Below are 26,282 nucleotides of genomic sequence, written 5' to 3' on the forward strand. Positions count from 1 at the left end.
CAACTGGCCCATACCTGCGAGGTGTGTGTGTGTGTCTGTGTGTGTGTGTGTGTGTGTGTGTGTGTGTGTGTGTGTGTGTGTGTGTGTGTGTGTGTGTGTGTGTGTGTGTGTGTGTGTGTGTGTGTGTGTGTGATTCAGAGCGTGGCAGCTGTGTCATACCTGCGAGCGTCTTCAGGACCCTCTCCCCCTCCGTAATGGGGCAGAAGTGGGGGGATTGTGGGAGAGGTGAAGGACAAAACGGATATCTTCTGCCTCCCTCTCGTCTGTTTCTCCCCCTGTCTGATTCCCCCATGCGACACTGAGTATATGTGGTGTGGATGTTTCCTCGTCCCCTTAGAGGGCAGGCAGGATATAGGGTGCCACAGGCCGAATAGACTCACATACCAACACACACACACACAAGTTTGTTACTCTTCCCACTAAAAGATGACATGATATTAAAAGGGAAATGGCACAATTATGTTGGACAAGATGTACTATCAAATAGAATCACTTTACGTCATCAAATAGTTCAAATGTGTGTGTGTGTTGTAGGGAGGGCATATTGTCGTGATTGTTAACTTAACAAAAATCTAAAAAATGTCATTGGTTCTTAACACCTTCTCTCGTCTCATTTGGCCACTTGCTAGCAACCGTCAAATTGTATTTATTCAAAATTCACTTGTTGGATATTTACTCACACATTTTAGGTTGTACAATCCCTTCCCTCTTACTTCTCTCCCTCTCCTCTTCCCCTTTTCTCTCACTGTGACCAGAAGAAGTTCTTCTGCACTGGTGCCCCTCCATCCATCCTTCCAAGCAGAAAACACACACGCACACACAGAGACGGACACTCCTCCAACCTACCCACCGTCCAACGCACACACACACACACACACACACACACCTACATCCCGCCCCCACCACATCCAAACACACTCACCATCGGCCACACCAGCGGAGGCCTTAGGGCTCAGCCATCTGCTGCCCACCCTGCCTGTTTCCCCCCCTTCTGCAGTGCCCACCTTCCCAACATATGCAGCCCTTGCCCTGGGTAAGGTGGCAGGGGCACTGGCCTCGGCCCCGGCCAAAAGATAGGGGTGAAGGAGCACATATGTAGCCCAGACGGTGTGTGTGTGTGTGTGTGTGTGTGAGAGAGAAAAGAGAGTGTAGGGGATGGGGAGGGAGGCAGAGACAAATCAAGGATTAGATAGCTCTCTCCTTGAATCTCTACATCTATGTCTCGCTCTGTCTCACCCATATGGCCCGTCTCTTGCATGTTCACACCAGCTCAGTGGCCACCAAGGTCGCTAGGGCTAGTGAGGCCTCAAGCAAGGCGATGAGACCGGAGCAAAGAGGGGGAGACATGGAGGGGGGGGGGGGGGGGGGGAGGTGGTGGTTGGCATTGTCACTGAGACACCTCTTTTTTTTTTTGCGTCCCTTTTTACTATCCTTCACTTTTTCTCTCTATCTCTTCCCTCTGTTAAATCTTGCCTCGGGGCATTCTCCGCCACAGAAGGCAGAAAAAACGAGCGCGGCGCTTTCATCACCCCCCCCCCCCCCCATCATCCTCTCCATCCATCTCCTCTTCTGAAGTGGATGTGTGTGTGCGATATGACAGCAGGGGTGGACCTTTTTTTTTTTTATTTCAACGCTAACATTAATTACATTGACAATTCCAAAGTCTTCCATATTTCATGAGTGTTCTTTTGCATGCACAGGCACTCTCCTATTCTCTTTAGTCTGCCTGTGCCTCCTCTTTACCCGTTCCAGGAAGCCCCGCGCTCATGTCACTATCAGGTTCGGTTAGAAATCCAACAGGGAATCGGGGCCAAAACATACTTTGGAAAGTTCACAAAACGCAATCCTACAGTGTAAATGTAACAACATGCGGAGAAACTCAGTTTGGTAACAAAGGTAACATGACATACTGACTTGGACAATTGCATAGGAGGCATTTCTGCGAGTTCCTAAATGTTCTCAATAAGAGTGGTCAAAGAAAATCCAAATGTGCTTTTCATTTCCATAATCCCTATAAATACCAATAATACAAATCTATAAAACTGATTATGAAGAAGTGTAAAGGGGGCTTTCTTTTCATTCTAGTAACTGTTACATGATAGTCTTCTCTTGCACAAAGGACACACAGTATTCGGTAATAAACCCAAGACTATGAAACATTCTTTTGAAACCATCTCACTTTTATCTTCTGTTATCATTTCATCTGACAGAAGATGAAGCTGTTAAGCATGTGTGTGTGTGCTTGTGTGTGCGTGTGATGGATCACTGATTAAATAAATAATGGTAACCTTTCCTGTAACCTTTCCCCCCCCCCCCCCCCCCCTCCCTCCCCAGCCCCCGTCTGACCTTACAAGACCCCCGCACATTAAAGTCTCCTCTCTTTGGCTTCATCTCTCCCCTCTTCCTCACCCCTCTCCTCTTTCTTCATCTCTTGTACACACAGCTGTATCATTCTTTCTTCTCTCCCTCCTAGTTTTTTTACGAGTCATATGTTTGAAAATACAAACACTCGGTAAACTTTTGCATGAATGAGTAACTTTATGGGAAAAACAGCTATAATGTGGGCAGCCATTCAAAGCCTGGAAAGTTGAGCTATACTTTTGAATTCATCTTGAAGTAGAGCTCTGATCAGGCGCTAAAAATACGGCATGATTCTCCCAACCTGAGCCGAAACCCTGGTGCAGTTTTTTGGCCACGCCCAATTAAATATAATAGCATTAAACACGTTTTTATAGGTACAAATACTCTGTTTCCTTTCCCCCTGTCTCCCTTCCCACCAGTTCAACAGCTGAACCCCCATGAGCTAAAAAAAAAAGCTTCCCTTCTTTAAGCATTAATCTGTGTGTGTGTGTGTGTGTGTGTCTGTGTGATCTTTAAGATCTGCAGGTTCAAACGACTACTCCCACCACGCCTTGCCACTGAACTCCCCAAGAGGTCGCTGAGACACCTGATGGTGTGTGTGCAAGTGTGAGTGTGTCTATGTGTGTGTGTGTGTGCGTGTGAGCTGACTCCCTGATCTCCTGCTCTAATACCCTGAGGACCTTTGGTTCCTTAACTATAGGAGGTCCTAAGCAACCCACCCACATACAAACACACACAGCGCACACACACACAGCGCACACACACATCCTCAGAGGATATCAAAGATTAGACATCAATCATCCTCACCTCTTGAAGTCTTGAAGAACGAGCACCTCCTATGAAAGGTCAGCGCACGCCTGGAGAGCTACCACCAAATCAATATGCAACGATGAAGGTGATGAGGGCGATGAATAAGTAAAGGAAGATTGTGGTGAGGATGATGATGACAAAAATGAAAGGGGAGAGCATGTTTATGGTACGTGCGGTGATCTTGCAAAGACTTCAGAATCGACGTTTGATACCGTTTAGTTTTTTTCATTTTCTTTCACTGTTAGCAACCAAACTTTTTAAAACTGTTTGTAATCCAGGAGAAAATATGTTTCCCTCCAAACTAAATTGTGAGTGCAGTGTAGATGCCGCCTTGATAATAAAGTATTTTAAAAGTGTATGTTTGAAGTTAGTTGAAGCAAAAATCTAGGTCAAGTGTGGCTCTAAAAATGCCACTACCTGTTCATTCAAAATGGGTGAGTTCTTAAAAAGGCCCAGCCCAGTTTGCTGGGAGAAGAACTCTTCCATAACACTTTTTTTCACCCTCCCAGGATTGATAACTTTTACATTTGCAACTTAAGAATAACAGAGCCGGTTCTCTTCTGCTGGTTTGGACAGTTCTCTGGGGCTGAACTTAGCTTGGCCTGCGGTGCTGAGTAACTGATTGAGATAGGAGCAGGGAAGCTTATCTGTGAGCGCTTGGTGTTTGGATACGTATGATGTCAGACCAGTTCTCAGGATGCTTTCTAGGCTGCGTGTGCAGATAAGCTTTGGGATCTGGAGGAGGTAGACACATATGCAGGTAGCTAAACAAGACACAATTGAAATTGGAGCGAGAGAAAGTGCCCAGTTCCGATCGTTTGTTCAAGTGTGTGCTTGTGTTCCTGAGTGTGTGTCTGATGTGCTTCTACACCGAGCCTACTTTAAGCTCACCGTACTCCCTGAGCAGTGACCGGAGCAGCGAGCCCCGTCCAAGCACTTGGAAACTGGAACGAGGCGAGGAGAAAGAGAGCATGGGACGGGAAAGAAAGAGAACCATGCGATGGGGGAGAAAAAGGATGGAGCGTAAAGAAAGGCAGGACAGGAGAAGAGCGGAGGCAGAGAGACGGCAGCGCATGGAACGGCACGAAACGGAAAGAACTGACGGTCGAATGGAACCAAACGAAAGGAGGAGAAGTGTTGGATTGAGGGATGAGAGGGAAGGCGAGGCCACCTCTTCCTCTCCCTTCCCTCCTCGTGTCCCTCCACTTCCCCCCCGTGAGAATGCCGCCTGCTTGTGTGTGTGTGTGTGTTTGCTTCCTCGTCAGATCTGCCTGCGCTTTCATTCGCACACAAAGACGGGACGTAGACGTACCTGGCACAGGGGGACGGGAAGGAGCTGGCAGAGGTGTGTGTGTGTGTGTGTGTGTGTGTGTGTGTGTGTGGAGAGAGACACACAGATAAAGAGACACTGGCTCACCTGCCTGGCACACATGGCTGCCTGTGTCTGTCTGAGATGTCCCACTTAACACTGACACACACTTAACCCCCTCAACACCAGCTCACTGTCTTGTTTCTGCTCTCACATTCACTCACACGCTGCTTCACATTGTTTGTGTGCATTTCAGAGATGATATGTAGCTGGGTTCTTTACTTCTTGGGAGTTACGTTTTTGTAGATATGGCCAACATGAGTGTCAGGAATGATCAGTGTTCATATCCAGGAGGAAAACTATGACTATACTGTATATCTTTGTCTGGAGGACAGTAGTCAAGACTTAAGATGATATATCTTTGGCTAGACTAGACGGTGTGAAATATACAGTATAATATCATTAATCAAACTATTCATGTTTAGGATATTCAATGGCTATGATAAGTCTACAATATCCAGACTTTTAGTAAACCAAACCTTGACTTAAACAGGATGAGGCTAACTCAATATGATATTTATGATTACATTTACTTTACAAAAAAGTCCCTTTCCCTTCTTCAATAAGAATGCGGTATTAAAACACCAAAGGGTTAATGAATCCTGAACACTGGGTGACATTTATTGTTTGTAATACAAATGATGTGCAGACGATTTGCTTTCCTTTTTTTTATTGAGCTGTCGAGTAAATAAAAATGGCTAAAACGTCAAATGACTGCCCAACAGCTGCAGCACAATGAGTTTTGACGCAGGAGTGAAAATGTGTCCACGCTAAAGAAATTGGAGGGGTCTGCAGTGTGACACAAACAAACAGAACAACAAGGAAGCAAACAAATTGACGCACACATCACTACACACTCACACACACAAGCAATCGGCTGCAATTAGCTTGTTTTAAAGGAAACAAATAACAGTCATTTCAACAGAGCAGCATCCATAACAATTCACCCCTGGAGGGGAGCAGCTATTTGAGCACACACACACACACGCACACACACACAACCACACATACACATGCACAGTCGGGTATTTGTGCAAGCACTCATATTGAAATAAAACAGACAAAACGGCACCCACACACACACACACACCTACGGAGCTCAGAAAGGGTCAGCTCAGTGTCTGAGTTATTACGCTACTTTGTTCCGCCTCAGTAGGAAGGCTGCACCCCGCACACACACACACACAAAGAATGATCATCGCCTATCAACACTCAAGGTGCAGATATAAAAGGGTTGCTTTGCTAATGGATTGAAAGAGGAGAATACAAAAAAATGGATGGATGAAAGGAGGGAGAATGCGTCTGTTTCCTTTGCTTGTGTGTGGAAGTTTGGCCCTCTGTCTCTCCCTCCTCATGTGTCCCCACCTGTCTCCGTCCGTGCATCCCTTCCTCTCTGTCTGGGCGCACAACAATGGCGGGAAACATCTGCGGCTACGAGGTAATTATGGCCGGGCCAAACACAGCGGGCAGTGGCGCGCCGACGAGCTCCGGCACCCCACAATTAGCCCCCGCATCTCCATCTCCCCTCGGTCCCCCAGTGACCAGAGTGTTATCTCTGCAGAGAGACAGAGGGGAGGGGAAGGGAGGAGAGACGTCAAGGAACTCAGAAGGACACAAGTGGTGGGACAGGACTTTACTAGCAGAATTATGACTTAAACTCAGAATTCAAATGTGTTTTAAAATGTCTGACTCAGCATACAAGTATAAAATAAATTTCTAGTAAACAGAACTTGAAAAGAAGCCAGACGGCAATATGGAAACTCAATAGTTTAGCAATTCAAATAGCATATTCCACTTTATTCGCTGGTCTCCAAACTTTTCCATGGGGGCTGCTTCCCTTCGCCTTCTCGCATCCACCATCCGCTGTGTCTTCATTACGAGTGTTTGATTGGTAGGTGTATGAGTGTTTGTACACACACACACACACACACACTTACATGTGTCGCTGTGTGTCTGGTAGCGCCTGTCTGTGTGTGCGATTGTTTGCTTATGCATGTGCACCCCGAGAGCCTGTGTGTGTGTTTCTGACTGCGGGTGCATTTTATGATGTGTACTTATTTTATTTTTTTTCTCTTCCTAGTCCAGGAGTCCCCGTCAGGACCCCTAGGCATCCCTGTGCCTGCCTGCCAAAAACGTCTGCATCTCCTGGACCCCCTCGAGGCAGGGGACAGCCAAATGTCACTTGGACCCTCTACAGAGTGGTGAGTGGAGGACAGGAGGAGGCGAGAGGGAGGGGGGGAGGGAGGGAAGTTATAGAGGAGAAACCAGGATATGTAGGTAGGAAAGTGTGATATACTGTATTACTTAAATGAATGTTGAGCTCCTACTATCAATGAATGTACTTCTTACTGTATATACGTCCCTGTTCTCCATCCTTAGGTGTTGGAGTCTAACTGTACCAAAGATAATTTAACACGTCACCGAAAAATGAAAAAATCTAATTTGAAAGGAGTGTCTGATAGGTGGAAAGCGTGCTAAATCACCACACACACACTATGAGATTGTGCGTGTGCTCTTATACAGCAGCATAATGTTGAGAATGACATTGACAGTTCGAACGTATCTTATTGGATGCTTGCGTTGAAGCAGTTCAGGCACTGACACAAGATACTGAGAACCGTTATTCATACAGTAGACTGAGAAGTGTGTGTGTGTGTGTGTGTGTGTGTGTGTGTGTGTGTGTGTGTGTGTGTGTGTGTGTGTGTGTGTGTGTGTGTGTGTGTGTGTGTGTGTGTGTGTGTGTGTGTGTGTGTGTGTGTGTGTGTGTGTGTGTGTCAGAGGTATATGAGGAAGGAACATGAAAGGATAGAAACAATGTCTTATTCTGGGTCACAGCTGCTGAGATGAAATCACACACACACACACAAACACACTTGTAGCCTTCTGCTTACCCCTAATTCCCAATAGACCTACACACACACACACCCAGCGTCTACTTTACAAGTCCCCTGAGAGCCCTGTCACACGGGGGGGGATATAGAGTATCGAACAGGGATGTACGTGGAAAACACACATGAATAGAAACAATAAAACGTCCTTCATGCTTTTATTCTCGGATTGATACAACATGAACATTTCTGCTCTGATTTGTGGGTCAAGCTCATGGAGAGAAACTCTCAAAAAAGACAAGCAGATTTGATTTCAGCGGGAAAAAATGACATTATTCATTAGAGAGAAAAACAGAAGGTTTTATTTATCTGAATCAAATTGTGTGGGCTTACCACATGCAGGTATTTTATGCTTTCTGTGTCGTTTGTTTGGACCTCAGATAACAGTGTGTTTTGCAGCTAAAGCAATTGTGTTTAAATGCTGGAATAATGCTGCATTAGAAAGGCAGCTAACTTAGAATTAGCAGTAAGACGGGGTGTGTAATTAAACGAGTTGTCGCTCTTTTACAATCCAATGCATAATTCAAGCGCATGAGCAAAGAATGAAGTGGCTGCAACTCGTACGCCGCTCTCCAAACAGCACCTACACGGCAATTACGGATGAGAGATAGGTGTGTGTGTGTGTGTGTTTTTCTGTGTGTGCATTCGCTAAGTTAATGGCTGTGTGGACGCGGCGGTCTAAATGTGTTCATCTGTAGCATTTTATCCTGGTTCACCTCACTGAGCCACTGTCACGCAACAAACTCACACACACACGCTCACAAAGGGAGATGGGTGAGAGGAGGGAGAAAACGATCCGCTAGCATGACACCAGTTTGAAAAAAAGGAAGAATTCTTCCATTTCTTCCACCTTTTTAGATGTGTCATTGGTCATGGTGCTGTGTGAAATAAAAAGGTTAAAATGTAACATCAATAAACTCTATGAATACGCTATTTGATCCAGAGAATTATACATTAGACCTAAATAATAAAGTAATCCTGCTACAAGTCAACAGGAAATATGAACCTGTGTTATTGAGACATGTTTTATAATGAGGCTGCATGTTGGGTTGAATCCAAACTTTTACCGTTGCAATATTTCCTGGGATATGAATCCATGAATCATAATTAGGGAGACAGATTGGACTTCACTGGTATGTGCTCCCAGAATTTGGCCATTGACAGAAACATGACTTCTAAGCATATATATTAATTAGATTTTTTAGATATCCTCATTGAGGATTTTTTTTTCTTGACCCCCCCAACAGTTTTAGCTGCAAAAGGAAATTAATTTCTATTACAGATTAAACATGTATCTGATGCTTTAGACGCCCCTCATTTTGTAAATACGAAAAAGACAGTGCGGTGTCAGGAGAAGGTGAATAAAATCCGTTTTTTGTGCAGCTATTCAAGATGTTCACCTACGCAGAGTTGTATCCTCATTCAGTGCAAAGATATTTGCTGTACACTAATAAAGGCTTGAATGGTTTTCTGGAATTAAATTAATCAGCAGTTTGAATATAGCTTGTATGAAAACATTCAAGTTAATTGAAATGTACAAAGTGTGCCTTTTCAGCATTTCTTAGCCTTTAATACTTGATTAATTAAGAAGAGGGAGAGAGGGATCAGTATCAGATGTTCACTTGTCTCCCCCTTGTGGCTATATACTGCAACTATGTCTGAGTCACAGTTTAGTCAAGTTTAATACAAATGCAATTCAGAGTGAAACTCCTTTTTGAAAGGAGCTGTTCCTAAGAATTTGGACAACATCCACAAACAAAGACGTATATATTAAACTTCCTACTCTGGGTAGATTTAACTGCCCACCAACACTGTATGGCCAGCAATCACAGAAAGTGGGTCTCTATTAAGACATAATAATTATCTTGGAGTGCATGGAGTCATTTATAAAATCTCCATTTGTATATTAACAGCAAAGTCACACTGCTCCTATTGACACCAGGATTAACCCTTAAGGAACATTGACAGTGTAAGAGAGGCACAGATACACTAACAATAATACATTTGACTTTAGGGCACCTTTCAAAACATTCAATGTCACCTTACAATACACAAAGAAATAAAATATGAGTGGCGTTACAATACAAAAATGTGTTGCGTAAGAAACCACAGAGGAAAATGACAGACAAAGGAGCAATTCAAGTGAGTAAAGCCAGAACAAATGAGTTTTTAGGCTTGATTTGAAATAACAGTGTCAGACTGTCTGACTATATCATGTATGTAATATCATTACCTGTCATTTGTTATTCGTGGTTATCAAGTATCAGACACTGAACAACAGAGAAGTTTTTATGAAATAGGACTATACTGACCAATTACATCTTATCCTGTCATTATCTATTCTGTAGGAAGGAGGATTATAACAGAGAAGGCCTACACTTAAAAAGGTGTTTTCCAATGCGAAACATTTGACAGATTTGTAAAGTTTCCTTAAGACAAGAAGACTATAGTATCTGACAGCAAAAGAAGTGGTTGATGCAGTCAAATATGTACTGCATATATATTGATTGTGACTTTTTGTGCCAACTGTTTTTGTTAACAGATGACCTAAGCAATATCTGTTGCTATTGTGCTGCGCAGAGGAAGGAGTGCACATACTGGGTAAAAATATATTGAGTTACAATCATGTTAATTATAGATTTGTAATAACTGAAACAACAGGTGGGGGGGGGTGCCATATGTTCATGCTGTCTACTGATGACGTAGGCTGACACGTGTTTTGAAGTAGTTCTGTCAGGGTTGAGTGCAGCAGGCAGGACCCAAATGCAGATTTCCAAGAATATTCCTTTAATCCAAGGTAACAAAGTAGACAACAGAACACTACCCTGTGACACAGTCAAAGACAAACAAGGAACCAACAATGACAGACAGAAAAACCAGAACTAAAATACACACAAGACCAATCACACAAACAAGACACAGGTGAGGAGGGAGGAGAAAACACAGGGGCACCAGGTGAACACAATCGGGCAATCAGGCAGGAGGGAACACAGAGACAGGAAGCAACAGGCAAGACGGGGATGAACACTTTTCAAAACAAAACAGGAAACCAAAGACAGAAAAAGACAAGACAAGACACAACACAGACAGATCGTGACAAGTTCTGAGTAAAGGTGAAATAAATACTTAACATTTAGTTCTTTTCATGTTGTGTAAATAATGATGTAATGCTTTGGAAAGGCAAAGAATCATACAAAAATATATATGTACATTTCACCTTTATTTTTTATTTTACGATTGCAGGGGGAAATGATCAGTACATGCATAATTAATCATTATGCAAAAATACCAATGTCAACAATGATGAACACTAATACAAATGTATTATTGGTCTTAGTATTGTTATTAACTTGTACAAACCTATTGTAATCAATGGAGAAGATACCACAGATGTGGACAATTTGGTTTAGGGTAATATACTCTTCTTTATTTTGTGTTCATCTAGGGGAATAAACAATATGTGCACAGTTGAAAGACTTTAAAACACTTGAACTTATAATAGCAGGGATTTCTCATTGCCAGGAAAAAGGGTAATTGTATTAAGATAGTACAACAGAAACAGAGAGAGGACTTGGTCAGCATGCAAATACAAGGTCTTAATTATCTTCAGAAAATCTGCTCTGCCAGAGATGGAAACGTGCTCAGATAAGATGGAAACAACCAACACTGGTGGGATGTTGGTGACAGTGTGACTATCGTGGACACAGTTATAGTGGGGGTGCCCAATCTGGCAGCACCAACACCTGGCTCATGTGGAAGCCCCTCTTTAGTTTTTCACCTGCTGAGCCCAGAGTAAAATGTTTTTGTGTGCACAAACTAGAGGGGGGGCAGCAAACACCAGTGTGATTTTGGTGGTAGTACGACCACCCTGGACAAAGTTATAGTGGGGGTGCAAAACCAGGCAGCACCAACACCTGGTCTGCTGAACATGGGCTGTAGAGAAACCGTGCAGATCTTCCCTATTGACACCAGGATTCAACTTGTCGGGGGGAAAAAAAGAACATTAACAGTGTAAGAGAGGCACAGATACAATAACAATAATACATGTTATTTGAGGGCACCTTTCAAAACATTCAATGTCACCTTACAATACACTAATAAATCAAATACGAGTGGCATTACAATACAAAAATATGTTGCATAGAAAACCACAGAGGAAAATTACATTCTAAGGAACAATTCAAGTGAGTCAAGTCCGTTTTGAACTAATTATTCGTTAGGCTCGTGGTTATCAAGTATGAGACACTTATACAACAGAGAATGTTTTATAAAATAGTACTATACTGACAAAACACATCTTATCCTTTCGCCATGTATTCTGTAGGAATAAAACATAAAAACACTGAAGTTTATCCCAATATGAATTTTTTTTTACAGATTTGTAAATGTTCCTTAAAGTGAGCCTCCTTGCAATTGTATGCACATTATTTATTCAGCCGTTTGCTGTTTAATCTGATGGGAAAGATATCGATCAATCAATAGAGAGAAAGTAAATCATTGATTTCGTTCTTTCGCTTAGAAAACTAGACGAAACGCCCAATAACTGAAATGACGTCCCTTGCGCGTCCCCACCATAGGTCCCCACGGACACGGGCACGGGCACGGCTTCAATCCACGGCACAACACCGGTGCGTTGCGTCCTATGGTTGCGTCCCACCAAAACAGGAAGTTTTCAGAGTTGACAGGCTAGCTAACTAGCCTGCAGGTTACATACGCATGTTTTATGTTTATAGTGTTTAAATCGTGTGGACTATCTGTCAATGCCACAGACGACCAACGATAAACTCGACAGCAATTGTGAGTAGTGTGCTAACCGGCTTCTGATTGCAGTCTTTAATTTAAACGAGCATTATGTTAGTGGGTTGGAATATTTGACGACTAGTTAGCTGATAAGCTAACGTTAGCTCGGTCACGAAGCACAGTAATATCTGTCAGGGTGTTGTTTCTGCATTATGAACTACGGGGTTTGGTTTTGAGTTACAGTGCAGTCTGTAGTACATTGTCTGAGCGTTTCGTGCTTTATCATCTATCTAGCTAACCCTATAGAGACTGTAACATGCAGTTATGGAGGAGCGCAAGCTAAAGAGAAAGAGTCCCAGAATATCCACCAACACACCGGCTCCGACCAGTGGCACTGGCCGGAAGAGCAGTGCTACCTCCGGGGGACGGCAGGTCGGCTCCAGCCATAACGCAGGGACTCACTCCAGCCAAAAGAGCAAAACTAGGAGGTAGCATTTTATATAATCTTCATCAGATATACACAATGACAGTATGTGAGGTTGCTAGTCTGATCTGTGGCACAAACTGTAACTATTTGTTTGTATCTTTTTCCAGGGGAGTAAGAGACAAACCCAGGCACCCAGGTGTAGGTGGTAAATCTAACCAGAAGCAGGGGCATGCAGCACCTATCATCCAGCACTCCTTTCTGACTGACGTGTCAGACGTACAGGAGATGGAGAATGGCCTGCTCAGTCTGCTCAATGACTTCCACTCAGGGAAACTACAAGCATTTGGTAATTCGGACTTCAAAGGGACACTTCACACACATGTCTTGAGATATAAACAAAACTGTAGAATCTCAGAGAGACATCTAGTGGTGTCTTAGACCCAGATGTCCTTTTAAATCCTTTAATACCTGATGTAAATTCATTAACATGTGTGGTTGTTTTCAGGCAATGAGTGCTCCATTGGCCAGATGGAGCATGTGAGAGAAATGCAGGAGAAACTGGCCCGTTTGCATTTTGACCTCTACGGTGAGGTGGATGAAATGCCAGAGGACCAGAGGAAGGTGGCCTGCGACACCAACATGGACAAACTACTTCTTAATGTAAGACTGTAATAGCATAATATGTTTTAAATTATTTTAAGATTTATAGTCGTTTTCCTGAATTGCTGGAAATACCTTGTACACAGAGATGGGGTCGTTACTAAAAAAAAAGTAATATATTACATATTACTTTAAAAAAAAAGTAATATATTACACTACTTCGTTACTCTCTACATAAAGTTACTCGTTACTTTACTCGTTACTTTACTCGTTACTTTACTCGTTACTTTACTCGTTACTTTACTCGCAGGGCCGGCCCGCCCCTCCCTACAGGCAGATCACGCAGACTGCTAAAGTTTCAAATGTTCTCTTTAGTTCAGTTTCCATTGTCGCATAAGACTGATCCAGATAGCTCTGACCATGGCTGTCCTCTGTCTCCTGCTATCTGTATTTTTGCGCAGTATATCTCTGAACGATGCGATGGTGATTCCACTGTGCAAATGGGCAACATTACCTCTACTATGAAGGATGCTACAAGCCTGTCCATCTCTGCTTTGGTTACCGGTAATTGTTGCTGCTTCGGATTCGGCGGCGGCGCACTCACAACATCCTCACTCTGGGTTCGGGGGTCCTTAGCTATTAGCTTCACCTTAGCATGTGTTCTTTGCAGGTGTTTGTTGAGGTTTGACGTGGTGTTTGCAGCAGTGGATAACAGCTTCTGGCCTGGACACAGTTTGCACCTCACCGTCACATTCCTGTCTATTCTTCGGACGAACTCAAAATAATGGGCATACCTCCACCCCTCGAAAGTTATCGCTGACTCTGCCATGTTTATGCAGCACTGCACGTGGAGATGTGGACGCGCAAGTCGCGCAGATTACGTACATATAAACCTGCGGCGGAAACCCCTCTTGTCTGTCAGTGTGATTATGACTGATTTTATAAAAGTAACGAAGTAACGCGTGTCGGGGCAATGTTAGTAACTGTAGTGTGATTACTGAATTACACCCAACTCTGCTTGTACATTTTCATTTCATTTTATTTCAAACCTTTATTTATCCAGGTTGTATCCCATTGATCTCTTTTTCAAGGGAGACCTGCTCAAGTAGGTTCCACATGAAACATTAAAAACATAAACCGAACAACAAAAGGACATCATACAGTATCATTACAGGGATTACAATTTACATAACTATCCACATGAACAGGTACCAACAGCTTCCGCATTCATATCAATCAAATCACCATAGTCCAGCACAGGTAAAAAGGTCACAGTGACTAGCCTTTTTCTGGCCTCGAGCGAGAAACAGGACTTGTTCCTGTAGAAGAAACCTAGCCTAACCCTCAGTTTTTTTAAGCAAGTTTTTGACATGACGGTTAAAAGTGAGACGGTCATCAAGCCAGATACCAAGTTATTTGTAACAGGCAACCACTTCAAGTTTTATTCCTTGCGTAGTTACAATATCTAAAACAGGCTCTGGTGTCTTTTTAGCTTTTGAAAAGAGCATTACCTTGGTTTTATCAACATTTAAAAGAAGCTTTAGTTCAGAGAGCTGAGTCTGAATAATGTTAAAAACAGCTTGCAATTCAACAACAGCCTCCTTAATGGAGGGACCTGCACAGTACATAACGGTATCGTCCGCATAAAAATGTAAGGTCGCTCCATCGACATTTTCACCTAAACTATTGATGTAGATGGAGAATAAAAGTGGACCTAAAACAGAACCTTGAGGAACACCATTAGTAATGTTTAACCACTCAGACAGCCCATCAAAATGAACACATTGGGACCTTTCAGAGAGGTAGTTCACAAACCACCCCACTGCATGGCTGGATATGCCAATACTGAGTAGCCTCTGCTTTAAGATGCGATGATCGACGGTATCAAACGCTTTGGAAAGGTCAATAAATAGAGCTGCACAACTCTGCTTATTATCTAAAATACTCGCCACATCATTCACCACTTTCATTGTGGCAGTGATGGTGCTATGTTGCTTTCTGAAGCCTGACTGATGTTTAGACAGGATGTCATTTGTACATAAAAACGCCTTTACCTGCTCACTCACTAGGCGTTCAAGAACCTTAGCCAAAACTGATAATTTAGAGATGGGCCTATAATTATTTAATAAAGTGGCCCTTTGTACACATTGTGCTGTTACATTATGTCCTGGATAAAGCTTGATTTTATACGATGACTCAACATCGCAGAACAGATTTAGCTGCTTATTATCCTCCTGTGTGTTAAACTCTTTAAGATTTTAGTAAGCTACTTGTCGCAGGATTAAGTATATACATTCCTTTACATCATCATGACCAACGATTGCATGTTTAACAAAATGTTCTCTTTCTCCACAGCTTGAGGAGCTGAGTTCTTCCATGTATCCTTTTAAATCTAACATTCACCGGTCTTCCTGCATCATAGTAGTTTTCTTTTAGAAGGTTGTTAAGTGAAAGATAAACCTCTTTGTCTTTAGATTTCTTCATTGTTAAATACCTCGTATTCCCTGAAGCTTTTTGCCTTTAACCTACTTCTCCAGTCAGAAACTCAATCTAGCCGACTCCCAAGAGATCCCGAGGACTGCCAGTATAGAAACCCCTTCTCATAACCCCGTCTGAAGCCAGCTTGATGCACTTCTTCTCTCGAGTATTGTGGCAGAAATGGCACCACAGCTGTTCACCAGCGTCTGGATGTAAGATGTCACAACAGGGATGCACTTATTTTTGGATGCTAACAATAGACATGATTTGATTTCAGCACCTTTTCTGATGAATCCTAAACTGTTTCTCGTATAGTCAGTGTTATATTTAGTGAGGTTTAAGATCTTGGGGACTTTACATTACTATCTGACAGTATACTTTACACTTTTTGGTATTTGGTGCATCCCTGTCTTGGCCAGTTTTAAAGTCAAGTTGTAGCCAGTTCACTCACATCCGCACTGTCCGGATTTGCAATACATTGCTAGCCAAAGTGATATTGATATTAATCATTCACCTTGTTTGGTCCAAAAGTTGATTAATTCCTTCAAAGTGTTAATCAGCTTTGTTAAATGTGAACTGACTGCAAACTTGCTCCTTTAGCACTTTTCAGATATATGTAAACTTACTCTGTTGCACTTTGTCTTATCTTTGTCACAGGTCAGTGTCACTCACAAACTTAGGACCTAGACATTAACTTATCAATATATGTATACAGAAATTCTTGTTTTGAACTATTTCCCATAGAGCGGCTTTAAACACAAGCTTTTATCTAATCAGAGACACAGCAAAAACCTACAAATGTATCCTAATTAGTTATAGTTAAATTGATAACATTTAAAATGACATATAAATGCACAGTAGATTCTGACCATGTTGACTGCACCGTATGTTATTTGTAAGAAAATAACCCAAGTTAGTGATTTTGCATATGATTTCTAGCTACATATGAGTAGCCTGATATCTACTACAACACCTTGTTCAGTGTTGAATATATATTTGCACATATCCATGCAATACGCGGAACACACTGCACATTTTCATTGGTGTGATGCTGGAAAATACTAAGTTATCCAAATGTTGTCATCACAACCATGCCTTAATGTTTTTCATTTCATCATTTTTGCCTTATTGGTTCTTACCTTCTAATCAACTTACATAGAGCGGGTTTGGATTGTGTGGTTTTAAAGATCATTTGATGCTGCTTTGATTGTAAATCTTTATTTTAATCAGTGTTGTTAGGGGATGTGGGATTATTCAGAAGTGTTTTACTGCTTTAACTGTTTTGTGGTTTGACTTTTATTGACCCAATAAATGTGTTGTCTGAATCTTCTGGCTGTAGCATTTAAAGCATTCATTTAAAAACATTGAAAAAGGGAGAAAAGATTCCATTCAAACGGTAAGTGAAGAGATAGTTGGAAAAGGGAAACGTAAGCCAAAATGAATTTGTATCACACTTTTGTAAATGTTATCCTTTATTTTTCAGGTTTTTTTTTCATACACGTGCAATTTACCCATAAAGTCATCATGTGGTATGGGTTGTGGGTATGACATTTTTTTAATTCGTGCATGAATCTAAGGTATGCTTATTATAATGATAATGTGATTAGTTTTAAGCATATTGTAGATTATTTTTTACATTTTTTAAGTTGCATAATTTGCTTGTGAAAAGTCCTCTTATTCCTTACATATTCTACATTCATAAAGTCATTATCAAATCAGTTTAAAACAGGAATTTACAATGTTATTGACTTGCAGAATATCGTCTGTTTTCTTCATAATGATCATGTGCCTTTGTCCTGTGAAGGAATGTGCGCATCCTTATTGTTGACGCGTCTCTAAGGTTACAGGGAGCAGTGGGGCAATGGCAGCCTGGTACTCAGCTCCCGTTTTTTAAGGGAGTTAAATCTGGCATTGAATAGGAGTTTGCACACTTAAACAGAAGTCCAGGCGTTTTCTCAAAGCGGGTAATCCTGGGTGAGAACATGGGGTCGAGTCCTCACTCGGTGAAGCGGTGGCAGCTCAGCGGGACGGACTATGAGCAGGTCCGCAGCACGCGCTCTGACACGCGCCTCAGCTGCTGGACCCCCCTGAACAACCAGAGCAGCAACCTGCAGGTAAAAACCGGAAAAAAACATAGCTCAATAAACTTTATGATTTATTTTAATTATAGCCACCAGATGGCAGTAATCGTCAAATTATTACACTTGCATGCAGCATGTGGTTTTTAAGGATTTAACAACTATATTTTTCGTGTTATCAATAATGCTAACACGAAATAGTTAACTGCTGAAGCAACATTCCTACTTAATTTAACATTTTTTACCATTTCATGTATTTGGGTAGAAAAAATGGTTCACATACAGCAAGCTTTTTTTCTTGAACTAAGGGATTTAATTACATAATCACTTTACCTATTGACCATGAGCAATACAGAAATTATATATATATTTATAAATAATCAACCCAACTCTTTGTTCTCGTTATTCCTGCAGACTTCATCAGTGTTTTGGAGAGCAGTTTTGTAGCTTTTGGCAGAGCAGTCAGACTCTTATGCAATGAGGTTTACCTTCCATGTATTCTTTCACTGACCAACTTTGTTGATGTCCTTTTCCCTAGTTATTTGAGGAGAGGATGACCCTTGTGCTGCACTGGTTTGACCTGTGGACTGACAGACAGAGGAAACACCTGTTGCACTCTCTGCTCACACGTGGCACCAAGTCACAGCTCAAGTAAGGTCTTCCTCTTCTCAGTTGCTTTACTTTGGGGCTATATGATTTCTTTACTTTTGTTCAGATGGAAACCAAAGATTGTGATTTTTAAAATGAACCTCTGACAATGTGAGCAGGTACTGCAGAGATCTTCTGATGGAGACGCTTCCTGTGACACAAGTGGACTTCACGGCGGTGTTGCCACGCTTCCTGTCCCTGTACGTGATGTCATTTCTGTCCCCTCGTGACCTCTGCTCTGCTGCCCAGGTCAGCTGGCACTGGAGAATGCTTTCTGAGCAGGTGGGAGACCCAGAACCAGACAACTTATTTAAAACTTTTATTTAGACTTTATTCATATTTCTTTTGATTCGGTCTCTTCCTGCCCAGGACTGTCTGTGGGCGAGCCGCTGCATCACAAGAGGCTGGTTCCTTCCCTACACTCCAGCAGAGAAAGAATATGGAGCGTGGAAGAACCACTACGTCTCCTGCGTCTCCACCCTCGACTGGCTCACTCCACGGGAGGCAGCCGAGCAGTATGGGACCCTTAACCAACAAAGCACATTGATGACAGAGGAGGAGGAGGAGAGGAGGAAGGAGAGGAGGATCAGGCAAATGATCAGAGACAAGCTACAGGAGGATAAGAGTAAGTAGAAAAGAGAAAAATCTGCTGTAATCAAACTATCATTTTGACTCTGGATGAAGCTGAACAAACAAGATACATTGCCTTATCACAAAACTACTAAGTAGGAATGGCTTCAGTTATCTCAGAAAACTCCTACCAGTGTTTATATCTGTGACATTTGCAGGACAGTCTATGAGCACCAGGAGAGCCTGGGGCAGCTACACAAAGCCAGGAGCAGCCAGAGGAGGAAGTACCCAGACAGGGAGGCCCAGCTCTGGAATAACATCTAGCTCTTGGCCCTCACTCTCCTGGCCCCCGAGGACTGTAGGGTCCCCCAGCCTCTGTCTGAGCCTGGACAGAGGACAGACCATGTCTGCTGCTCCGAGCCGGGACAGATTCCAGACCTGCAGTCCTTCCAGGTGAGGGTCTACACTACACACTGGTTGTGACATATTTGATCCCCCTCAATTGCCTCATAAACATGTTTTGGCCATACACAAGAATGAATACGCTTTTTCACACAACTGATGACACTTTGGATGCAAACAACGTCTAGGTGGTTTCAGTAATAAGACGTGACGCAGTTATTTGCTGCTAATCAAACATCTCTGTTCTCTTTCAGTGAAAGACTGAACAATGCAAGTGGAGCGCTGTCTTCTTTTACCAGCAGACCTGCACTGACACACACAGTCCCTCCCACCCATCTGACCCATCCTGTCCTCTTACTGCTGATCTCCAACAGAATCCCTGCCTATGAGGTAAAATAAAAAATAAAAGCCTATCAGTCAGACAGCCTAAATCACCATTTATTGGGTATGAGAAGAGAGGCGATGAAGTGTGTAAAGAGAAAAAGGCACAGTGGGAAGATGAACATCTCGTATTTCTCCCTGTCTGCCCTTTCTCTCTCGTTGTGCTTCATCTAGCTGCTGCTGAGTGGTGTGAAAGCAGGAGTGATTGTGGTTCTGTACGACCACAGAGGGACTCTCTCAGCTCTGTTAGCCCAGGTGGAGAGGGCTATCATTGGGCAGGGAGCTCAGAGACTGGGCCTACTTGCTCCTGGAGGAACTGAAGAAATCCATCTGCTTCACAGTAAGAGTTAATAATCCTGTGTATCTTAATGTGTGGAAACACTGCCAGGGTGAGTTCCAGTCCAACTTTATCTCTCTGGATACTGTGAAGCACATCTGCTAAAACCATTTCATGGATACTTTCATTTTGATAGTATTTTTCTACACTCAGTCCATGACTATCCTGGTCCCTTGGCTAGGAGTTGGCCCGAGACTAATTATCATAAATCTTGAATTGATTTTACATTATGCATGGACTCACCACTCTAACTTTTTAATCTTTGACTTTTTAGGGTGTATTCTGTCAGAGAGGACTCTGCTAAACCCAGATCAAAGGGATTTCTGGGAAAAACTTAGTGGCTGGGTGGCACCAGCTGAGGAAGGAGGAGGGATTGACATCTTCTCCCCGCTAGCTGCTTGTGGTAGGTTGGACGCTGATAGGAACACACAGTTCTCTGAGTCTGTCTCAATGACTTCCCTTCTCTGTCTCTTTCCCTCCCTCAGCACCAGGAGCGGCTCTCATCCAGACCCTCTCTTCTCTGACTGGTCTGGAGGTTCGGACACCAATGGGTCTTGCAACTGGAAGTTTTCAAAACAGTACGTGAAGAAGCCAAAGGAAATGCAATGTACATATTTGTCAATCAAAAATCAAACAGTGATTTCCTGAATTTAAAAACAAAGCAGCTATTCAAGGTGTTTGCTACACTATTAAACCGCACCTGCTGTTGCTACGGTAACCAAATCAACCAGGATTGAAATATAGACGACTACAACTACGAGACTGTAGTACCCACCACCAAGTGTAAAATAACTGAAATGCATCAGGTTAAAACCACAAGAAATACATAAAAGGTCTTAACATCTGATCTGAGGTGAAAGCACTTTGAGCTGCACCTACTGTATGAAAAGTGCTATATAGATAAAGATTTTGTTATTTATTATATCCCCCCCTCTCCCAGTCCTGAGTGAATGGTCTGACGGCAGCGTGTGCACCGGACTATCAAACCAAGGACCATTAGCCCCGGCGCTGCAGTTTGTGTGTGAGAGCGTCCTGCAGGGCTGGTGCAGACAGGCTGAGTGGATGGAGGAGGCCCTGGAGGGGCTGAGGGGCCATCTGGGGCCACAGCTACAGCGGCTCAGCCTGGAGGCCAGGGGCAGAGCTCTTGGTGGGTTTCAAATGAATGTAGATTCAAATTCATACACACACGGCTGGAGCAATTTCAGGTTTAAATGGATGATGTCCTGTAAATGTACTGAGGAAACGTCTCATTTGTAGGTCTTTTTCTGTGGGAGAAAATGTGCCTCGAGGAACTGTGTGTGTCCAGAGATCTCAACGAGGCGCTGATAGAGGGACTCACTGCTCTCACACGACAGAGAGAGGTGGGAATCTCTGTAATACACAAATACAGTAGAACAAGTGCTAAGAAGATACAACGTTTCATATCAACCATTATAACAGTCCATATAAGTGTTTGTTTATTTCTTCAGACCAGACCTCTGGAGTTTCTTGCTGGTTTCCTGACAAGATGGAATAATGATAAGGATGGAGAAGAGAGCAGTGGAGACAAAAACAAAAGAGCAGATGACTCACAGAAATGCTTCAGCCTGATACCTGAGCTACCGCAGGTGTGTATCCTTTCAGTGAAGTTTGATGGAGCATTCTTTGTTTTAAAAACCCATTTCTCTCTCTCTCTCTCTCATCTTTAGATAGCGTTAGATTGGAGAGGGGCAGCTGCCAGAGAGCTCCACCACAGCGAGTGTCTTTACCTGGGCAGACTGGGCGCCGTGCTGAAGGTACGCCGTTAACTTGTCAATAATATTAAATGCAGAAAAAGGCAATTGAACTTTATTTCATTCATAAAAACCTCCTTTGTGCTGAAGGTGTACCAGGAGCCTCTTACAGCAGCGCTCAACTCCAACAGAGCCATTCTGAGCCACAATGACATCCACATGGTCCTCAGCCCTGTCACACAGATACTGGAGCTCAACAGGTACACGCACACACACATATTTGTTTGTCACTCTCTTGTTTGCGCCCCTCTGTGAAGACATGGCCTGACAGATGTGTGTGTGTTTGCTGCAGGGCGTTTCAGGTGGATTTAGAAGCCCGGCTGCAGCAGTGGGGCGCAGAGCAGTGTGTTGGAGATGTGCTCGTGAAACTGTGCTCAAAACTTAGAGTCTACACCAACTACCTCAACAACTACACCACTGCCATCCACACCATCGACAAGGTACTGTCAACAATGAGCCTTAGCTAAGTGTACAGCGTTCTGAGAAATCCTTAGCCTCTGTGTGATCTCTGTTTTAGCTTTTAAAAATATTTTTGTCAGAAATAAATAAATAATGTAAAGGTTTAATTCAATAGGATTTATTATTAACGGCAAGGTTCTGTAAAGACACTTTATTTGACACTTTTAAGACTGCTATGGACAGTCTTGCACATTTCTCAAAATTATTGAAGTGACTGTTATTTTGTATATATTGATTGTTGTGCTTTTATTTATTTATGTCTTTAAAATGTGTCTGTTGATTGTGTGTATATATATATAGATATATACATATTTGTACACATATTTTTATATATATTTTCGTATGCGGGATTGTGGGAAACGGTATTTCGATCTCTGTCTGTACATGTGGCACCCCTGGGATGTGTGACCACATTAATATAATAAGTATTTAGAGTTAGAATATGCCTTTATTTTGTACATCTGTATTTTCATTTCATTAACGGGGTTGAGCAATGCATTTAGTAGTATGGCGGAACGTTTGTGTTCCGGGGACTGGTTAGAGGGACGGACTTCCGGTATTTCCTCAGAAGCAATCTGGAAGGAAACCAAGGGTGTTTCTCAATCGCGAGTAAAGCTGCTTCAGAGCCACTATTTCAAGCATACTACGTCATCGAGTGCCGCCGAAGTACTGTTCCAATCTCCAGCATACTTGGAAATCTACCGAGCCCGGCGTACTCCGTTTGGAGAAATATCGAGGCTGCACATGAGTAGACTCCGCGGTCTTAAAATCCCCACAATGCTTTGCGCACGGACCAATTTCCCCAAATCTGTGGCGGAAGATGTAAGGCGGGGCCTCTCATATGACGCACACCTGCACACCTGCTAGCCTGTTCCACTCTTTGGGTGTTTCTCAATCGCGAGTACGCTTGCTTGGTAGCACATGTCTGCCGAGCATCTTGCTTCAGAAGCGAGTCAAGAATACTTCCTTGCATTCGGAAAACAAAGAGTGGAACAGGCTAGCAAGTGTGCAGGTGTGCGTCATATGAGAGGCGCCGCCTTACATCTTCCGCCACAGATTTGGGGAAATTGGTCCGTGCGCAAAGCATTGTGGGGATTTTAAGACCGCGGAGTCTACTCATGTGCAGCCTCGATATTTCTCCAAACGGAGTATGCCGGGCTCGGTAGATTTCCAAGTATGCTGGAGATTGGAACAGTACTTCGGCGGCACTCGATGACGTAGCATGCTTGAAATAGTGGGTCTGAAGCAGCTTTACTCGCGATTGAGAAACGGCCTTTGTTTTCCGAATGGCAGGAAGTATTCTTGTCTCGCTTCTGAAGCAAGATGCTCGGCAGACATGTGCTACCAAGCAAGCGTACTCGCGATTGAGAAACACCCCAAATAACCCGTGTCCTCATTGCACCTGTCTCACCTGCTCATTACAGGTTGGTAAAAGGTGCAGTAATCATATGAACCCCCCCATAATGTTTGCGTATATGGTGTGACGGCCCACTAAAAGTGTGGAGTGTTTGTAGCGCTGTTTACATGTTTAAAAGAGTATGAATGTGTGTGCGTATTAGCTTAGCTTTCCCCGTGTGGCGCCATCTTGGGGATAACGTGGTCTGACCATGGATGTATAATAAGAACGGTCTGACCAAGCCAATATGGGGTGTTTCTCAATCGCGAGTAAAGCTGCTGCAGAGCCACTATTTCAAGCATACTACGTCATCGAGTGCCGCCGAAGTACTGTTCCAATCTCCAGCATACTTGGAAATCTACCGAGCCCGGCGTACTCCGTTTGGAGAAATATCGAGGCTGCACATGAGTAGACTCTGCGGTCTTAAAATCCCCACAATGCTTTGCGCACGGACCAATTTCCCCAAATCTGTGACGGAAAATGTAAGGCGGGGCCTCTCATATGACGCACACCTGCACACTTGCTAGCCTGTTCCAATCTTTGTTTTCCGAATGCCAGGAAGTATTCTTGCCTCGCTTCTGAAGCAAGATGCTCGGCAGACATGTGCTACCAAGCAAGCGTACTCGCGATTGAGAAACACCCATGGTCTAGCTGCAGCCGCAGCAAGTACACGACACGCCCCCTACACGACACGACGGTGGCTGAGAGACATTGATACCGTACATGGCAGATTAAAAACGAATTGCAAATGTTATTGTAGCATTTTAAGCAACTATTAGGCAAATTAATTAATAATCTAGTCTATCCGTTTGAAACACAACAGTATATGACTTTAAGCACAAATCATTTTGTCTAATACATTTAAACAAAAAGGGGGCTTAGTAAACTTTATTTTTTAGTACATATAAAATAGGTAATAATAAGATCATCTATTAATGTTTGTCTAACTGCTACACATGTATTTATACATAAATGTAGATATTATGAACATCTAAATATAGTTGTTAAAGGTTTTAAGATATAAATAATCACATCATGGGGTCATTAAGGTTTCAAACAGGTTCATGTAAGGTAGGCATACTATAACATGAAAAGTAAACATGATTTTTAAAACTAATTTCTGAATCTCACATTAGCCTGTATTTTGGTATATTATTGATATGGGCTGGACACCCCTTCACATGATCATTGACTTTCTTTAGACCAAATTAGGATGGCCAGTCAGGCCACTAATGAGCTCAATCATTCACATTTATTATTATTACTTTATAAATTAAGAGTACTAGGGGTCTATTACAACACCTTTGAAGGAATCGTCATACATTCTGAATGTTTCTGTACTTTAAAAACAGGCATCATGGCTCAATATCCTGTTCTTGTTTAAGATTATTCATACTCATTTGTGAATTTAACATCCATATTCACTCAAAATTGAAACACCAACATTTTTTTTGAAAGCATTGCAGGCCTAAAGCTCCACGTCAGTGACCTATATTTTAATTTCTTCCATCAAACTTTAAAAATGGCAAACAGCATGTTTTTAAAGATTTAATCTTTTAAGAAACAAAATATCAACTTTGAACAGCAGGGTTTAAAAACACATTTTTAATGCAAATAAACTTGAAACATAAACCTATTTGTCATTTCAAAATTCACTTTTATTGTCTGCGTGAAAGGCACAGTAGGCTATGAGCGAATACATATCAACATTAAAAAAAATGACAAAGTCGTACAATATATACCATGTGCTACTGTCTAGGATTAAGTATGATGAGACTTTTCAGCCCGTGACCCCCAAAATAACAGTGCCAGAGACTGGGCGACCCCCGACGGTCGCCAGTGATCTCCGGTGTGCTGGGCAGTGTGGCGGCGGAGGGAGCCGAGGGCACCACCGGAGGAGAGGCGAGCGATGACAGCAGCATCACTGTGGTGCAGCTCCCCGCACAGACTGAGGGGACTTGTTACACGGAGCCCATCACCGGAAGCCTGCGGCGGGAGAAGGCGGTCTGCTCGGCCTGCTCGGTCTGCCCTTGGCTCTGGGGTCCCTCCTTAAACAAATAAATAAAAACCTTTTAAATGAAACATTCATCTTAACAGATAAGATTTGATCATTTATTTTAAACGTCAGGCCTACAGCATGGTCAGAAACCCCATCTAAAAACAGAGGCTCTGTCCTAATTACCTGATTGCATCCACCTGGGTTATTTGGCTCAACCCAATAACTTTATATAAGTTTACTTTAAACCACACTTAAAATAATAATATAATTATACATATGTAGGCCTACATGTCTACAGTATAGCCATGCCCGGCGCCGTGGGAGGACCAGGCCCTCCCATTTGACATTCCTGCCCCCCCCCAATAAACAAGTTTTTTATTATTTATAAAAAAAAAATTTTTAAAAGATCTTAATTTTTTAATTATAAATAAACTGTGAACTTTTATGCTACGATGTATGTGATGTCAGATAGTAACTAAAAAAAAAAATCGCAGGCTACGTCAAATAAATTCATGTGTCTGTTGTGATTTGTGATTCGTCCACATTTAGACCAATCACAGCGTCACA

The 26,282-nt window shown here is 42.7% G+C and overlaps 2 protein-coding genes across 2 annotated transcripts in view; both read left to right on the forward strand.

Annotated features, from left to right (window-relative positions):
• Positions 1 to 12,018: 12,018 nt before the first annotated feature.
• ccdc28a (coiled-coil domain containing 28A) lies at positions 12,019 to 17,003 on the forward strand. The gene is made up of 6 exons (XM_034151396.1): positions 12,019 to 12,225; positions 12,463 to 12,656; positions 12,763 to 12,941; positions 13,101 to 13,255; positions 15,551 to 15,573; positions 15,733 to 17,003. Exons 2-6 carry the CDS (start codon positions 12,493 to 12,495, stop codon positions 15,809 to 15,811), a joined length of 600 nt encoding a protein of 199 aa, XP_034007287.1. The 5' UTR covers positions 12,019 to 12,225; positions 12,463 to 12,492; the 3' UTR covers positions 15,812 to 17,003.
• A 526-nt stretch (positions 17,004 to 17,529) lies between these two features.
• The window catches only part of LOC117499060 (epithelial cell-transforming sequence 2 oncogene-like), a 14,273-nt gene continuing 5,520 nt past the window's right edge, over positions 17,530 to 26,282 (forward strand). The window contains exons 1-15 of the mRNA XM_034151332.1: positions 17,530 to 17,787; positions 18,290 to 18,402; positions 18,519 to 18,681; positions 18,769 to 19,024; positions 19,188 to 19,422; positions 19,626 to 19,761; positions 19,927 to 20,092; positions 20,364 to 20,492; positions 20,575 to 20,667; positions 21,030 to 21,236; positions 21,347 to 21,450; positions 21,559 to 21,696; positions 21,778 to 21,864; positions 21,952 to 22,061; positions 22,154 to 22,301. Of these exons, the coding sequence (XP_034007223.1) occupies positions 17,656 to 17,787; positions 18,290 to 18,402; positions 18,519 to 18,681; positions 18,769 to 19,024; positions 19,188 to 19,422; positions 19,626 to 19,761; positions 19,927 to 20,092; positions 20,364 to 20,492; positions 20,575 to 20,667; positions 21,030 to 21,236; positions 21,347 to 21,450; positions 21,559 to 21,696; positions 21,778 to 21,864; positions 21,952 to 22,061; positions 22,154 to 22,301 (2,217 nt within the window). The 5' untranslated portion in view covers positions 17,530 to 17,655. The remainder of the gene's footprint in view (positions 17,788 to 18,289; positions 18,403 to 18,518; positions 18,682 to 18,768; positions 19,025 to 19,187; positions 19,423 to 19,625; positions 19,762 to 19,926; positions 20,093 to 20,363; positions 20,493 to 20,574; positions 20,668 to 21,029; positions 21,237 to 21,346; positions 21,451 to 21,558; positions 21,697 to 21,777; positions 21,865 to 21,951; positions 22,062 to 22,153; positions 22,302 to 26,282) is intronic.

The sequence above is a fragment of the Trematomus bernacchii genome, unplaced genomic scaffold (assembly GCF_902827165.1).
Source record: "Trematomus bernacchii unplaced genomic scaffold, fTreBer1.1, whole genome shotgun sequence".
NCBI classification, from domain to species: Eukaryota; Metazoa; Chordata; class Actinopteri; order Perciformes; family Nototheniidae; genus Trematomus; species Trematomus bernacchii.

Coding starts and splice junctions, on each gene's coding strand:
- ccdc28a (XM_034151396.1), top strand. CDS start 12,493: ATGGAGGAGCGCAAGCTAAAGAGAAAGAGTCCCAGAATATCCACCAAC. Junction 12,942..13,100: donor AGGGAAACTACAAGCATTTG/GTAATTCGGACT, acceptor GGTTGTTTTCAG/GCAATGAGTGCTCCATTGGC. Junction 15,574..15,732: donor GAGGAGCTGAGTTCTTCCAT/GTATCCTTTTAA, acceptor CTACTTCTCCAG/TCAGAAACTCAATCTAGCCG.